Source organism: Clarias gariepinus, chromosome 8, assembly GCF_024256425.1.
Source record: "Clarias gariepinus isolate MV-2021 ecotype Netherlands chromosome 8, CGAR_prim_01v2, whole genome shotgun sequence".
Taxonomy (NCBI): Eukaryota; Metazoa; Chordata; class Actinopteri; order Siluriformes; family Clariidae; genus Clarias; species Clarias gariepinus.
This window is the reverse complement of record NC_071107.1, coordinates 29,032,553-29,050,894: the sequence shown is the minus strand read 5'-3', so window position 1 is coordinate 29,050,894 and position 18,342 is coordinate 29,032,553. Positions and strand designations below refer to the sequence as shown.

At 39.0% G+C, this 18,342-nt stretch overlaps 1 protein-coding gene across 2 annotated transcripts in view; it reads left to right on the top strand.

The window, feature by feature from the left end:
* plpp4 (phospholipid phosphatase 4) overlaps positions 1–18,342 on the top strand; it is a 125,503-nt gene that overhangs the window by 72,736 nt on the left and 34,425 nt on the right. For both annotated transcript variants that reach the window (XM_053502712.1, XM_053502711.1), the window contains exons 2-3: positions 659–767; positions 11,696–11,786. In XM_053502712.1, the coding sequence (XP_053358687.1) occupies positions 659–767; positions 11,696–11,786 (200 nt within the window). The remainder of the gene's footprint in view (positions 1–658; positions 768–11,695; positions 11,787–18,342) is intronic.

The window sequence follows — 18,342 nt, the reverse complement described above, 5'->3', positions numbered from 1 at the left end:
TTTTTTCAGACTGACAGTTTCTTCAACTATCACTAAACTGACAGCTCAACTGAAATGTTTTTTGTTCAGCTGTTTTAAATTTTCAGAAATGAAGGCCAACCATAACTCAGGCGTGTCCTTCAATAGACAATTTCTTTCATCTGAAGGTTGCAGATCCTGAAGGGTGTGAATACTTATGCATTTCAAGCATTTTATAGTTTCAGCTTTTTTTTTTTTTTTTAATAAATGCTGCCATTTCTTTTTTTACATTTCTCATATAGTATACAGACACATCTGATCAACTTTAAGTTTAATGTTTTATGAATGTCTTACGGTGGGCCTATAGTATGAAAGAAAACGTTTTGCTGTCATCTTTTCTCTGTTTTGTGAATACTGACCTAAGAATAGTTTCGTATCACCTTTTATATCTCATATTTATTCTCTCGGAGCACAAGACTTATATTAGACACATTGGTACTATTTGACATCTCATCTTTTCAGTAAATGTACAATATGTTATGTGTAGAGCATGAAAAATTGGTTTGAGAAATCAGCCGTTTGCTCTATAATCACAGGAAACAGAAGATCTTTCCATAATGGCTGACCAGCCACAGTCTGGGTTGTGTAAATTGAGATAAATGAGTAACACTTTCTCTCTTTCTCTCTTTCTTTCTCTCAGGTTCACTGAGTTCCTGGAGCCATTTGAAAGAGTTATTCAGCCAGAGGAGCTGTGGCTCTACAAGAACCCTCTGGTTGAATCAGATCTCATCCCCAAGAGAGTCATGTTTGTAAGTCACATTTTTGGTTCGATGTGCTTGGAGAGAGATTTTATTGACCCTTGCACAGTGTCTTTATTGGCTCGGATCTATTGAGTGTCCAAAGTGCAGGAAGGCACAGAGATCAGAGTCAAAGCTGTATTTGGAATTCACAAACCCTGGTATGGTAAGGTCAGAACCAGAAAATTACTATAAATAGAGGGACTAGAAAACAGGAGCAAACAAGACAAAACCGCTTATGACTCATGACGCTCATGACTAGTTTACAGATACAGTTACCACATGCAAAAAAATTGAATTAAACTGTTTAACGTCTTGAGATTTGAATTTCCTCATCTGAGGACATGATATTAATCCCAATGACACTAGGCCTAGGTGCCTCCCCAGTGCCTCTGGTCCTGCCATGCGTGGATACAGGCCGTTGGCAGTGGGTTGGATTTATTCGTCTGGCGCATCCCAGAGATACTTGATCGAGTTGGGATCTGAAGGTTTGGTTGATAGCCCTGGGGTCTTTGCTTGCTAGGCTCTCTGTGCACTGGGTGTTCGGCTGCCTTTCTATCATGGCCAACATTGGCTTATTTAGTGATCAAGTCCTCCAAGGTCAAAGTTTCCGCCCCATCTGAAACGGCTTGTTACATGAACAATGGAAAAGGTGAGATTAGGAGGGAAGGTCGTTAGAGAGTAGAGGGGAGAGAGCTGTTAGGAAGACAATAGGGACAATGGCTTTCTTAGTGGATGTGTGAAGAGGTCTTGATCTTTCTTGGGATAAATAAAAGGGCAGCATGAAAAATAGGATACAGGTTCATCCTGGTTTGAAGACATTGATTAAGTTAATAGTTATCAGAGGCTAATGAAGAGAAATAATATATAATTATATGAAATACGTGTATATGGCTGGAAATAAATAACAACCAAAAAGATGGCTTGAATCACACATTAACACCATTTCATAACCAGAAATCTAGTTTCAAACTTTGGTTTCAGTTCTCAGACATTTTTGTCATGATGCACTGGTTTGTTCATGTGCACTTCAGTTTATCCACATGCTCTACATGCATGAGGATGCACAGTTGCAGATTCAGCATAAACATTTGTATCTGCTGTCCCTGCTGTTTGCCATTACTGTCCATTGGCACCTTGTAGCACTATTTTGGAATATGTAATTTATGTAGTTTTTTCTATGTTGCAGAAAAACAAGAAGGCAGTAAGGGGAACTTTGCCACTGGGATGTGGTAGGGGTGCCCACAAAAACTAATGTACACAGCAAAAGGTCACATTATCTTGAAAATGTTTAAATGTGGTGCATTTATCAAATAGAACAATTGCGCCTATGACAGGACCACACTACGTAATAAAAAGGCTATTAAGTCTAAAATGAAGTAACTTAATATAATTCCGGGAAGTCATCTCCACAGGATAATTGGGTCAACATTGGAAGCTGTGATTCATTTAAATGCTTTGTGAATAATAAAATACATACTATAAAATCTTTTGGATTTAACCCAAAGTGCACATGACCCAATGGTCATTATTGCAAAACAGCTTTATAGAAAAAAAACATGCAAATAAGTTTGAAATGTGAGTAAATATGTCTAAATTATAATTAACAGTTGAGTAAGCTGAGGGTGATGCTGGCAAGGAAAAACTCCCTGAGATGACAATAGGAAGAAACCTTGAGAGGAACCAGACTTACCAGGGAACCCATCCTCAAGAGATCCTGACTCCTCTGTGTCCGTTGCAATTTCTCATCACTGTTTCTCATCAGTAGCACCTGATAACTATGAGCTTAATTAATGTCTTCAAACAGGATGAACTTTGGCAAAATAATTATACCTAAGTCTCTTCATATGAGGATTGTAGAAAGATATATAGACAGTGTAATCTGGAGGGTTAAATAAAGACACAAAGAGTCAAAAGGTTAATGATTAGACCTTGTAAATACACTGCTATAACTCATTCACTTTAATTTATGTGGTCTTTCTCCAAACAACAATCTCCAAATCCTCGGACATGTAAAAAACCTCCTGCTCATGTGACTTTTCTTTTTTTTCTTGTATTTATCAGTCTCACTCCACGGCTCTGCTCTCAACCAGGGATCATGCCAAACTTTCTAGCAAACTTGTTAAAAATTGATAGTGCAACTCCTGTTTACTCAGACTGGTATATTTCTATTCAGATACATATCTGACATATAGATAGGTACAGTAAAGATGCACCACAATTTTTAATTTTCCCTTTTATAAAGGAAGGAGTCTGCACATTGTGATGATTGACTTTATAGGTTGCAGTGATGCCACTTTTATGCTCTTTATGGCCCCATCCTCGGCTTACGTCCAACAAACTGAGAGCTTGTCCACTAGTAATAATTACCATGGGTTTTATATATTTTTTAAATGAAGCCAAGAACTTGGACGACTTCTAGTGTCTACTGCAAGTCCCTGTTATATAAGAGCAAGTCTAACTAACTTAGCTTTTAAATTAATTACGAAAAGCTATTTTGTAATTTTTAACTTAAGTTATGGTTAATATTATTTACGCACGTATCACAGTAATCAAAGACTTGCAAGGATGAAACTCACTAACACATGGGCTTTTATTTATTTATTTATTTATTTATTTATTTATTGACCTCTGCCTTTAAGTTTTTCTCTGCTAAGCCAAAAGGTTTGAAAATTGCCATTTCAGTCTCATACGCTATCAAGAGCAAAGGGTCCATGAGTTATATACTGTACTGTGCAATTTTCATTAGTAGAACTTGTGTTATATATGTTTAGCATGTCTGTATTATTTACAAACCATGCAATATTACCAAACAACTTAACAGTACTAAAGAGCACTGATAACTTTGTCAACTTTGCTCCTATTTTTATGCAAAACCCAGAAGCCTACTATACATCAATAAAAAAAAATAAAAAAATTCCATCCAAAAACTAGTCTATTTAGTAATATGGTGCTTTCTTTACAGGCATGCAAATATTCGTACGTAATGTTATTTAACTTATATACTGTATATAAAATGTAACTGAAAAGGTACCATATGAAAATGAACATATGTAAAATCATTTGTATTAAAGATGCATAAGACGTTTGGATAGTACTGTATAGATTGTTCATTGTAATTGATTTTTGTATTATTTATGTATGGCTTTTAATCTAGCAAAACCTGGACCAAATATGGATCATATCTCATTGCTGATTTATATAGATTTTGATTACATTTGATATTTTAGTATTAACAGTAATGTTTATACTTGTAAAAATATATATTGATTTGTGGCGATTGATTTCTTAAGATCAGCAAATTGAAAATTAGAAAAATAGATTTTGTGTGGGGCCCGGTGGGGACTGGGGATGGGTTCTTCATGACCATTTTATTTCTCAGCCCTGATCTGTTTCAGAGTACAAGGAGACAGTGATAAAGGTTAGATGTTTGTGCTTTAACAAGCTATTTGCTTTAAGTCCCTCCTTAAATTTGGACTGACCAATTTTGTTGTCAAATAAAATACATCTTAACAGCAATATAAAAATGAAAAGAATGTAATAAAAATAAATGAGAGACAGCTACTTTAAATGAATGCTAATTAAATGAATGAAAACTATTGAAAACTGTTTGTCCTAGACAAAAATTATCTTATTAATGATATTCATGCAAATCGCATAATAACTGCAAATGTCTTAGTTTAACAATATGGGTTCTGCATTGGGTTCTGTTCCCAGGCAATGATGAACCTCTTGATCTAGCACATCCTGTATTTTTGTGTTGAACTGAAAATTAAGTTGCTGTCAGAAGTTTCCATGCGCTCATCATGGACATGGATTTCATGGCAATAGTGGGCTTGCAGTACATTTTAAGCTGGTCTGTTTGTACTTCATACATCTATATAAATAAAAGAAATGTTTGTCTGGACATTGGACAGAATGATATCTTGACGTTTTATACATTGGAGGACCTGAATGTGCCCAAATCCTACCTGTTGTGTAGGAAGACTTTTACCCACACACACTAGTTTAGATGTCAAGCAGTGTCAAGTGCGTGGATAAACACACAGACACAAACACGAAATGAAAGATACGTTACATGCACACACATGGTCACAGTGTTATAGTAAATAGTACACGCGCACACGTATGTTGACTATACAAATGACGCATGTACTGGGATCACGCATGAGGGCCAATTACCCACAATTCCACAGTGCGAGAAAGAGAAGGACCATTCACTCATTCAAGAGGCGCTCATTTATCAAGTCATAATTTATTACAATTTTTTTCAAATTATTACAAAAACCTCGCAAACTAGGTTACTCGCAATCTGAGGTTCCACTGTATATGTAAACTGCTGCTGTTTCACTTTTCTGGGAAGGCTTTCCGCTAGATTGTGCTTGGTTGCTGTGGGGAGCATTAGTAAGGTCAGCCACTGAGGTTGGGTGAAGAGGCCTCTAGTGTTCCAGTTCATCCCAAAGGAGTTCAGTGAGGTTCAAAGCAGGGTACATTGTCATGGTGAAAAGCATTTGGGACTAAGTGTCATCCAAGAAAACCTCTTTCTCCAAATTGGAAGTGTCAAGCTCGCAAAAGACCTACTGATGGAAAGTTTTAACCAATAATCTATTTAGAAGAGTAAAGTGAGATCTTTAACCCCACAAGGACTTACCAACTGTACTCATAGGGGTGGTAGCATCATGCTTTAGAGCTGTTTAACCTTAAATCATCAGCTGGAATTGTTGAACCTTGGTCAAAATTCAGTGTTCCACCAGAACATTGACCCCTAAAATATGTACCATGAGATTCATGTTCTTGATGAACGTATTTAAATTTCTGACTGCAAATGTAGTGAACACCAACTCTTATAAGTGTTTATGTAGTTCTGTCTGAATTCTCAAAAGCAGCGTGCCCAATTTTGATAATTAATCCCCATCCGCAATACTGTTGCCCACTGTACACTGGTCAGAGAACACAAAAAGGTGACCCTGATATATGGGCTTGTGCCTTCAGCATGGTAGTCATTCACAGAAAAAAAAAACTAACAAACAACAACAATCTTTTTTTTATAGCATTTGAGCTTACTTGTTGCTCTCTCTGCTTTGCTCTGTTCTTGACCAGACACCGTTCAACACAGTTAAAACTGTTGACACCATTGTGTTTTTATTTTATAATATAATAATGTACATTAATACTGAAGACATCCAAAAAAAACGTATGGAATTATTTAGTAAACAAAAAAAGTCAAACAACCCAAAATGTGTTTTATATTTTAGTCCAAAGTACAGTAGCTGCATTTAGCTGTCATGGCACCTGGATCATCAGATTTACAAAGTAGTGACCTGGAACGGTTTTTAATTTACATGTGTGCCTTGTCAAGAGTTAATTTATGGCATTTCTTACCTTCTTAATTTAGATCATCAGGTGTCTTGTGCAGAAGAAGGATAGGTACACAATCAATAGCTCAATTAGTGCTACTACAAGTTCTGTACATATCCATATTTTGGCAAAAACAATTAAGTTAAGTACAGAGAAAAGACAGTCCATCATTTTAACTTTGAATGTTTTGAAATTTTAACTTTAAATGTATCTCCAAGTGCAGTCACTAAAACCATCCAATACTATGATGAAACTGGCTCTCATTGAAAGGAACAACACCAAGAGCTACCTCTGCTGCAGAGGATAAGATTATTTGACTACATAATTTTATATTTGTTCTGACATAATTTTAATGTCTTCAGTATTAAAGACAATTGAAAACAATAAAAATAAAAGGGCATTAAATAAGGTTTGTCCAAACTTTTTTGTTCTAACTCTTAACTGGTAATGTGTGTGTGTGTGTGTGTGTGTGTGTGTGTGTGTGTGTGTGTGTGTGTGTGTGTGAAGGGTAAGTCATTTTAATTTTAATTATCCACTTCTTCATCAGAATTAAATCTTCATTGTCATAGATCCAAACAGGTGAAAGACTGATGGAGCAAGATTAGGCCCATGGAGAGGATGCTTTAACACCTCAAAATGAAGTTTTTGAAGAGTGATGACAGTGTAAGCAGAAGTGTGCAAACAAGCATTGTCATGCAAGATCACAATGCCCTTGGTTAGCAGTGCTTTGGGTTTAATTTGAAGTATGGGCTTCAGCTATTCATAATAATAAATTATCTCACTGTAACAAGCTGTTGATTATTGAACATTTTTTCTGATAATGTTCCAATACTGGCCCTTAAGAACCCTCAAAAACTGTAAGCACTCAATTTTCTAGCTAATGGTGGACTTCTTGGTGTGCAGTTAAGGATCTCATTTCATACTCTGCCGTTTACACTCCGGCTTTTAGTGATGAATCCATGTCTCATCACCAGTAATGATTCTTGAAAGAAATTTTTACCTTCCTTAGAGTAGAGATATCCAAATCTATGATACAACTTCCATGAGTTGTTTCAGCACTAGGTACAAAAATTATAAAATTGATGCCTGCTGCTCTTCTTTCATGCAAATCACAAGGGAGAATCAATTTTTTGCTTGCACCACAGTTACAAAGAAACCGAAATACAGTTACACGTTTTCACACCTGCATAACAGTGACTGAGGAGACAGTAGTCCTGAACAGAAAGCGCTGATAATACCACAGAAGATTTAGTATGACAGAGTGCGAATAAATTTTGACTTACCCTTGTGTGTGTGTGTGTGTGTGTTTGCTGACTATGCTGTGTGGCTCTTTTGCCTTCAGAACTGCTTTAATTCTTCATGGAATTAGATTCTAGAAGGTAATGGAAACATTTTTTTTTTTTGAGATTTTGGTCCATACTGACACCATAGCGGAGAGTGTGGACCAGGTGACAGTGTGGAAATCTGCAGTTTAATCTGGGGAAGCTCCTGTTCCACCAAATCCCAAAGGTGCTTCAATGGATTCAGATCTGCTGACAGTGGAGCCCATTTGAGTACAGTGAACTCATTGTCATGTTTAAGAAACCACTTTGATATGATATTAGCTTTGACATCTGTTGAAAATAAAAGAATAGACATGGTCAGCAACAATACTAGCACTTAAACAGTGCTCAACTGGTACTACGTGGTCCAAAATGTGCCACAAAAACATGCCCCATACCATAACACCGCCACCAGCCTGAACTGTTGATGGAACCATGCTTTTATCTTATTTATGCCCAATTCTGGCCCTACCATCCGAATGTTGCAGCAGAAATCAAAACTCATCGAACAACGCAACATTTTCCAATCTTTTGTTGTCCAATTTTGCAAATTGTAGCCTTAGTTTCCTGTTCGTAGCTGACAGGAGTGGCATTCAGTGTGGTCTTCAGCTGCTGTAGCCCATCTGCATCAAAGTTGAATGTGCTGTGCATTCGATGTTCTCAGAATACCTTGGTTGTAACAAGATGTCATTTGTGTTACTGTTGCCTTTCTATCAGCTTGAACCAGGAAATTTGATTTGGAGAACTGCTGCCAATTGGATACTTTCTCTTTTTCACACAATTCTCTGTAAGCCCTAGAGATGACTGGGTGTGAAAATCCCAGTTTATCAGCAGTTTTGGAAAAACCCAGGCCAGCCTGTCTGGCACAAACACCCATGCCACATAGTCACTTAAATCACCTTTTTTCTCTATTCTGATATTCAGTCTGATGCTTCAGATGATCATCTTGTCCATAGGGATTCATACTTCATTCTGCATTCATACTTTTTTTCAACTAATATCATAAATCCTTTCACTATGTCTTATAAACTATAACAATATTTTATATTTTATCTATGAATCCGAACACACTATACTGACTTGTCTTACGACTTGATCTCCACAGATAGATTTTGGCTCAGTGTACTGAGATTGTGTATTATATTGTGCTTTACACAATTTTATTGTCCTTTGCCAACGTTTGTGTTTAGCTTCGTGTTACTTCATTACTTTTCCTAGGCCAGTGACTTCAGGGGAGAAAAAACCCTCACATGCACAAATATTTGTTCACAAGTGCATAGCAGTTAAAGAGAAAAAGCACTTCCAGTCCACAGCTGATGTCAAATAACAAGCAAAAATTCATGAATCTGGATAATTAAATATAAAAAAAACTGCTGTTAACTAGCGAGAGGCAAATACAAAAGCTTTGCAACATTATAAAACCATAAACACGAAGGCAAAAGAATTGGTCATGTGCAAAATGACATTGGCAAGACTCTGCAAGAAATAACAAACTAATCCTGTTAGCCAAGAGTAGAAATAACCGTTAAAGTAATACCTCCAAGTCATCTGTGCTATTAAAATAGGATTAGTCATGTCAATTATGGTAATTTGTTTTCATTTAAAAAGCTCCAGCATATAACGAGTCGCTTCTTTCTGAAGCCTCCAACCCACTACCCATTAATTACAGCAGGTAAAGGTCACACTAATGCTGAGCAAAAAAGGAAAATAATGAACACATTTGCAGGTTGGTAGTAATTACTCAGATATAGGGAAAAAAAAAGGCCTGGTCTTGCTTTATGTGTAAGTGGATGTGAACTGGGAGTCATTCAGGGTTGTGTAGGAGGATTGATGCTAGTACAAAACCAAAGCACTAGACCAAAGCAACCCCGCATGAACATCTTTTTATTTTAATACATTTCATTTCATTATGAGATTTGTTTGTTCTTTGTAAATACATTTTTTATTTTATAATGATGGATGTCTCTGAGAAGTACAGTGTTATGCATAGATAATAGTATTACTTTGACCTAGTGTGGTTTTTCATGGTACTTGGCAAAATCCTACTGAAATGAATCTGAGCGCATCAGTGGGGGCATTTGTATTATGGAGGCTGATTTGGATTATATTTCATAATGATTGGTTACTACAGAACTATGTTATGTAATTTATTATAGCTCATATGATGAAAGCACAAAGCTTACTTTTTAGTCTTAAGTATTAAAAAATATTTAGAAAAATAGTTCAAACTTGTTGATATACTGTAGTGGTTAGCACTGTGGCCTTGCATTACAAGCCTAGTTTGCATGTTCTCCCTGTGTTTCGTGGGCTTCTTCTGGGTACTCAGGTTTTTTCCCACGGTCCAAAGACATGCAAACTAGACTAATTGCGTTCCCAAATTGCCTATAGTGAGTGTTTTTGAGTGTGTGTGTGTGTGTTTGTCTTTGTGTGCTCTTCTGGAATGGGCTACAGGGTTCCCATGACCCTGTAGCCCATCCCATGCGTGTAGAGAATGAGTGAGTAAATAATCAATCATGGTTGATAACCATGGTAACTAATTAAAGGTCAATGTATAATGATAAGGCAAATCATTATTTAATATAAATCTATAAATATTGGTGTTCATTCTAAAATATACTTAAATTTATTTTAGTATAGAAAAAGAAAATCATATTTCAATTGCATTTTATTAATACGGAATGAGAGTTTATTAAGCTACAGTATGTTATGCCTTGCAAAATAAAATTCCTCGAAAAGTTATTTTTTTACTGAAATATAGTCTGAGAAATCATTGCCATTCTGGAGAAATAATTAATGACTTGACAATTTGACCTTGAACTTAAATAATAATAATAATAAAAATGATAATAAATAAAAAAAATATTTCTCTCATGGTTAAAATCTAAGCCACTTTAGTAGATTCTGTTAATAAGAGTTTCCATTTACACTTTAGATCCAGTAATGAATTCTGCCATTATTAAAAGCTTTGTTTGAGTAGTTGTTGCATCATGGGAGGGATCTTTTAGTTAATTTTATTAAAATGCAATTACCATTTTTTTTTACAGTAAATAGCTTGTAATAATGAATGATTGTATTAATATACAGTGGAACCTTGGATTACAAGTATAATTCGTTCCGGATTCGGGCTCGTATTTCTAAACATTCGTAAATCAAATTTTCCCATAAGAAATAATAGACCTCAAATTATTCGTTCCACAGCCCCAAAAAATAAATACATAAAAATAATAAGCACATAATATTAAGTTAAAAAAATAATAACCTGCACTTTACCCACTAAAAAAAAGTAAAAATAAATCCAGACAGATAAGTGTTTCCGTTATTGCACGCAGGCGCTATGTATGTGTGTATGTGTGTGCGTATACTGTATGTGTGTGTTGTTGTGTGAATCTAAAGTAAGCTTCCCTCTCCTCCTTCTCGTCTTACACAGTTACCCTTCCTCCACTCTTTTCACACACACGCGTGTGCACACAACGGAAACACTGTTTTATTGAAAAAATAAACAAGAAATCTCTATAATGACACTTAATTGAGTGACATGCTAAAGAATCACTGCTGTAAAGTAAAAATAAAATAAAAGAATCGCGAAAGAGCAGTGTTTCTGTGTAGAGTAGAGGGAAAGAGTGTGTGTGTATGTCTGTGAAGGTGAAAGTAGGAGGGGTCTGTATGTGTGTATGTGAAACGCGTGTGCACACAGACACAAAGAGCAGGCTGATACAAGGAGAGAAAATAGATTTTTAACCTCTCTAATGAGACTTGCTTTTGCTTTACACGCGCGCTGTACACGCACGCATACAGACACAAAATAAAATATGTTTTACCACACACAGTGTTATAGTAAACAGTACACGCGTGCATGGATGTTGATTATACCAGTAAGAGACGCACACTAAGACCCAGCAGGGGAGACGATTACCCACAATTCCGCAGCACAAGAGAGAGAAAGACCGTTGGCTCAGTTGTGATCACGTGATGCTTGGCGTCAAAATAAGAAGCAAATGCGTGCTACATGATACTCAGTACATGTAAACCAAGACTTGTTCGTTTTTTTCAAGTCAAAATTTATGAAACATCTTTGCTTGTCTTGCAGAACACTCACAAATGGTGTTACTCGCAATCTGAGGTTTAACTGTATTATATTATTAAAGTAAAATCAGCATTTTTTATTTTATTATTTTTAAATACAATTTACATATGTTTATTATAAATCATTTTTAATTCCTTTTAGCATGATGACTGGATGATGTTTATTTATTCATGCAGGCTATATCATTCCTGACCCCACTGGCTGTGATTTTTGTGGTGAAGATCATACGACGAACAGATAAGACTGAAATCAAAGAGGCATGTTTGGGTAAGTCCAAGAGAAATTAAGTTTTACCTTCTCTACCAATCTTGCTTTCTTTGGAACTAGAGAGCTGTTACTATTTTATTTTTATTTTGGCAAAGAATCAATAGCAAATATATCCCCTTGTAATTGAGGTTAGCTCATAAAAGGTCACTGCCACGTCACAATCTCCCTTGTCAATGAGGTGAGAAACTAGATTCTGCATGGTGTAGTGCTCTAATACTTTGTTTCTTGCTAAATGTCTTATTGGTAAATCTGCCATATTAAAGTGGTGTGCATTGATGCACAGCAAGCCAGTAATTCTTTTATTACTGTCTCCGCTGATCTGTATCAAAGTTGTGACCTTAGAAAACCTTAGTAGAAAATGTAACCAATCATGTTTTTCAGAGTGTGTTCATGAGAGTAGCAAAGTGGAAGCAAATTTGAAAAGAACTAAACAAAAAACAAAAACTGTGAATGTGTAGTGTACCATATTATGCCCTGAAAGCATTACTGTAGCATTAGTACTGACTAATTAACTTAAGAGACCACTACAGTACTGACTAATTAACTTAAGGGACCACTGCAGTACTGACTAATTAACTTAAGAGACCACTACAGTACTGACTAATTAACTTAAGGGACCACTGCAGTACTGACTAATTAACTTAAGAGACCACTACAGTACTGACTAAGTAACTTAAGGGACCACTACAATACTGACTAATTACCTGAAAAATTTGTTACATATATGGGTCTGCTTGCTCAAGTGAGCAACCATCTGGAAAATTTCGCTTAGCCCTTCGTTTGAAGTGAGGTCCCGAAAAATCTTCGTTTGGAGGGCTATCTGGCCCTTCCCCTTACCCCTACCCCTCCAACCAAAAAAGAAATGAGACACCCCTACCCCTTCACGTGAACACGCCAAACGGAGTGGTAGGGCTAAGTGTAGGGGTAATGGGGTAGAATTGGGATTGGGCTTAAGTAATTTAAGGGACCACTACAGTACTGACTAAGTAACTTAAGGGACCACTACAGTACTGACTAATTAACTTAAGGGACCACTACAGTACTGACTAAGTAACCTAAGGGACCACAACAGTACTGACTAAGTAACCTAAGGGACCACTACAGTACTGACTAAGTAACCTAAGGGACCACAACAGTACTGACTAATTAACTTAAGAGACCACTACAGTCCTGACTAATTAACTTAAGGGACCACTACAGTACTGACTAATTAACTTAAGAGACCACTACAGTACTGACTAAGTAACTTAAGGGACCACTAGAGTACTGACTAATTAACTTAAGAGACCACTACAGTACTGACTAATTAACTTAAGAGACCACTACAGTACTGACTAAGTAACTTAAGGGACCACTACAATACTGACTAATTACCTGAAAAATTTGTTACATATATGGGTCTGCTTGCTCAAGTGAGCAACCATCTGGAAAATTTCGCTTAGCCCTTCGTTTGAAGTGAGGTCCCGAAAAATCTTCGTTTGGAGGGCTATCTGGCCCTTCCCCTTACCCCTACCCCTCCAACCAAAAAAGAAATGAGACACCCCTACCCCTTCACGTGAACACGCCAAACGGAGTGGTAGGGCTAAGTGTAGGGGTAATGGGGTAGAATTGGGATTGGGCTTAAGTAATTTAAGGGACCACTACAGTACTGACTAAGTAACTTAAGGGACCACTACAGTACTGACTAATTAACTTAAGGGACCACTACAGTACTGACTAAGTAACCTAAGGGACCACAACAGTACTGACTAAGTAACCTAAGGGACCACTACAGTACTGACTAAGTAACCTAAGGGACCACAACAGTACTGACTAATTAACTTAAGAGACCACTACAGTCCTGACTAATTAACTTAAGGGACCACTACAGTACTGACTAATTAACTTAAGAGACCACTACAGTACTGACTAAGTAACTTAAGGGACCACTAGAGTACTGACTAATTAACTTAAGAGACCACTACAGTACTGACTAAGTAACTTAAGGGACCACTATAGTTCTGACTAACTTAAGGGACCACTACAGTACTGACTAACTGACTTAATAAGGAACGATATGTGCAGTTGACTGACTACCATCATCATGGAATCATGCCTTTTGTCATGTAATAATGCTAAAAAAAACCTACCTATCTATCAAACCCTAAGCAAGTTAGAGTTAGCACAAGCTCTGCATCTATTGGAGGGTTCTTGACAATTCTTTTATTTAGGAAATATTAAGGAATTCAGAAGTAGAGGCATAACTAGTTTTTAACATAACCGAGAGGAGACTGCACAATAGGTTGGAGGTCATCTATAGACTGAGAAACACTATAATAGTACATATAATAATAGTATATATAGTACTATAAAACAAGAGCAGGCAGAAATCATGTTATGTCCTTTTTTGTGATTTTGTGATCTTTTTTTTTTTGGTGAAGCAGGTACGGATTTTGTGCAATAATTTATTTTACCGGCATCAGGAAGTGTCCTGGCTGAAATAGCACTATAACAGTAGACTGGACAGTCAGTTTGTCAGTCAGCTGGATTTCAGCTATCCTTCCCTTAAACAACCACCGACTGATTCACTGTTATTTGCTTGTTTAATAACCACGTCTTCTCTCTTAATGAAACTTTTCACTGCTTTGGGTTCCTCTTTGGGAAGATTAGTGTTTGTTTGTTTGATTGTGAGTTTGTTTGGTCAAATGGACAGTGGTGAGACCAGAGATGCTTTACAGCTTAGGGACAGTGTCACTGAAGAAAAGACAGGAGGCAGAGTTGGAGGTAGCAGAGGTGAAGATGTTAAGGTTCTCCTTGGAAGTGACAAGGATGGATAGGATCAAGAAGAAGTTCATTAGAGGGACAACTCATGTTAGACGTGTAGGAGATAAAGTCAGAGAGGCCAGATTGAGGTGGTTTGGACATGTTTAGAGGAGAGATTGTGAATATATCGGTAGAAGGATGCTGAGGTTTGAACTGCCAGACAGGAGGTCTAGAGGAAGACCAAAGAGAAGATTTATGGATGCAGTGAGAGAGGACATAAAGTTAGTTGGTGTGAGAGAAGAGGATGCAGAAGATAAGAGCTATTTCAATTTAACAGCTGCCAATTTCTTTTCATTAGTGTTGTTCATGAAGGGGTAGAAGTCTGAATTGAACCACGAAATTTGAAATAGGAGTCAGGGTGTATTTTTAGGTATGGTTCATCATAATTCATCGCAAGTTTTGGCGATGTGATTAGGTTTCCATCCTTCTGCGCATCGGTCCTCGCATACAGTAGTCAAACCACATAGGTGAGATAGGGTATAACAGCAGGAATAACAGACGGGGCCGGTTATCGGGGGCGGGGCTTGTAGTACGACTTTCTCACACACACACACACACACACACACACACACACACACACACACACACACACACACACACACACACTCACAAGGGATTGGGAATAACTGCTGTCTGGCCCCTGGATTACATAAATTGTCTAAATAATGGATTACATTTTGAAAAAAAAACTAAATAACTGAGTACTTAAATGGCGGACCTAACGCGTTAGATTACTCGGTACATCAAAAAACTTATTCAAGTACTCTAACACTTTACTTTGTTACTTTGTAACAAATAATGTAATAAAGTTACTTTGTAACGCGTTACACCCAACACTGACTAAGTTAATTTTTTAGCCATCCACTGATCATTCATTTAGTGGGAAAAGGAAGGCATTGAGGTGTCAAAAAATACAAGTAAGGAAGCTTGAAAAATAAACATTACAAAAAACTATCAACATTCTTTTGCACATGTACTTTACAGCACAGTGAAGTACTTTTTCTTTTCATATCTTAGGTTTTGTTAGGGGCTTGAACCAGTGACCTTTTCCAACACCTCTGTAACCGTCTCGGGTTACTTTGCTTTAACCCTGTTCCCTAAAAAAGCAGGAACGAGATGCTGCGCGACAGCACTATGGGAAACGATTTCTCGTGACCGGTTGTGAAGCACGTGTGTGTCAAACACGCCAAATATTTTGGCATGTATAACTTCAGGCAGGTGATGTCAACCGATGAGGTGCACCTGGAGGTTATAAATAGGCATGAACCGGAAACACCCTCAGGTCAATTTTGTCTGAAGGATGTCCAGTCACGCATGCAGTGCGGCATTGGAGCGCAGCATCTTGTTCCCGCTTTTTCAGGGAACAGGGTTACAGCAAAGTAACCCGAGACGTTCCCTTTCAAAAGCTACACTCAATGCTGCGCGACAGCGCTATGGGAACGAGAATACCCACTTCGCCGCACTGCAAGTGTCTGGACCCCCAGGGTTGTGTAGTGTGCGCACAGTACCCCCAAGGCGTCGTAGACATAATCCTGGGATGCTGACTCGAGGACCCGAAAGCCTGGCATCTCCCTATGAAGCCTGACCGATGTCTTGCGAAAAGGCAGCCTGCTGCATGCCATGCTTGGAAGCCCCTCTTGCCGGAGCAATAGATGAGGCAAGCTTCCTGGTCAAACGGCCCTAATCACTAGAGGCAAAGTATGCCACACGCCTCATAGGCTAGAGCACCAGCATCTTTAACCCGACTTGTCTAATGGCGGCCGCCCTTGGGCCGTGGCCTCATGACACATGAAACCCTGCTCTAATTTACGGCCCTGGCTTAATGCAGAGGTGTGCTGTAAATTGAAAAGCATGAGCTGGACACAGCGAATGAAGACTTACTGCTCCGGAGCTAACGGCGGAGGACAGAAGGCTTCGACTGTGGGAGATAGTTGGGTAAGAATGCAAAACGGCTTTTTTTTTTTGGCAGAAACTTCCAGCACTGGAACAGTTTGGCAGTGGACTGGGTCTACATGTTTTATGTCCTGGAATGTAAAAGATCCTGAAGGACAGAATTTGTCCTGTCCTCCTAGGCTAGGGCACTAGCATCTCTAACCCAACTCGTCTAATGGCGGCTGCCCTTCGGCCGCGGGCCCAAGACGTATGAAACCTTGCTCTAATTTACGGCTAATGCGGAGGTGCACTGTAAATTAAGAGCATGAGTTGGGCACAGCGAATGAAGTCTTAATGCTCCGGAGCTAACGGCGGAGAATAGAATGCTTCAACTGTGAAAGATAGTTGGGTAAGAATGCAGAACAGCTTTTTTCTAGCCTGTTGGCAAAGCCTAAGCACACTAAGGGGTGCTTTTCACCAGCCCCCTAAGTGAGGACGTAGGCGAGAAGCAGCTACGTATGTTCTTAGTGTACTAGGGCAAAAGCCTGAGGTCAACTTTCTTGCAGAAGCTCCAGCACTGAAGCGGTTCGGCAGTGGACTGGGTCTGCATGTTTCGCCATGTCCTAGAATGTAAATGATCCTGAGGGACAGAATTTGTTCTGTCCTCAAAGCAGAACCTAGTGCGCTAATCTTCTTAGCGGCGCGAGCTTAGTCTGCCAATATTTACAAGACTGCCGTAGTGTCCACGCTAGGACATGATAACCTCTTGACTGCTGGAGGGAGTATTTTAGGGCCAGAAATAGAGACATCGTTTCGGGGCAATTGATGTGCCACACAAGAAGATGACCTCTCTAGATCCCTTGGGCTGGGCGGCCATCTAAGGCCGCACTCCGGCCCCTAAGGGAAAAACGTCTGCCATTATCAACTTGCGACGACAGGACGGACCTAGAGTGGGACCCAGGGTCAAGGACGAGAGTCTTAACCACCTAAAAAGGGTTCAAAGCTCCCGGCATGTAACCCTTATTACCTCTGGGGATTGGCCCTTGGATGAAATCCCCAGGCACTTAGCCACCACAGTAGCAGTAAAATTTACTTCCTGCTTAGCTTGAACTCCTTTAGAGTGTTCAAAATGGGCTTGACGTGCGCAGGAGACAGCTGTGCCCGCATTGCGGTCGGATCTCACATGACACTCAATGTATGCTTTGTGTAGGAAAGAGAACGCTTCCCGTGGCGTTGAGACTCGATCCTAAAAAAAACGAGGTGAGCTACGACGACATGTCGATGCCGAGGCGCTAGCTCCATGGAGAGGGTATGAAACTCTCAGGACGTAACCACTTTTGCCTCTTAGTTGCTTGAGGGAGTATTTCGAGGCCAGAAATAAAGTCATCGTTTCAGGGCAATTGATGTGCCACACGAGAAGATGACCTCTCCAGCCCCTAAGGGAAAAACGTCTGCCGTTAGCAACTCGCGACGACAGCACGGACCTACAGTGGGACCCAGAGTCAAGGACGAGGGTCTGAATTACATAGAAAGGGTACGAAGCTCCCAGCGCGTAACCCTTGTTGCCTCTGGGGATTGGCCCTTGGATGAAATCCCCCGGCACTAAGCCACTACTGAAACCACTCTGGGAGCGGTGACGTTACCACCTCGCCTAGCTTATACTCCTTTAGAGTATGCTATAATAAATTCGGCGCGCGCAGGAGACAGCTGTGCCCGCATTGTGCTCGGATTCTGCATGACACTCAACTTCATACCTCATGTAGAAAGGAGAACGCTTTGTGGCGTTAGGGCTCCACCCTAAGAAGTGAGGTGAGCTAGGGTGACGTGTTGATGCCGACGGAGGGGTGGTGATAGTGGTGGCTGTTAGGTGTTCGGTGTCCTG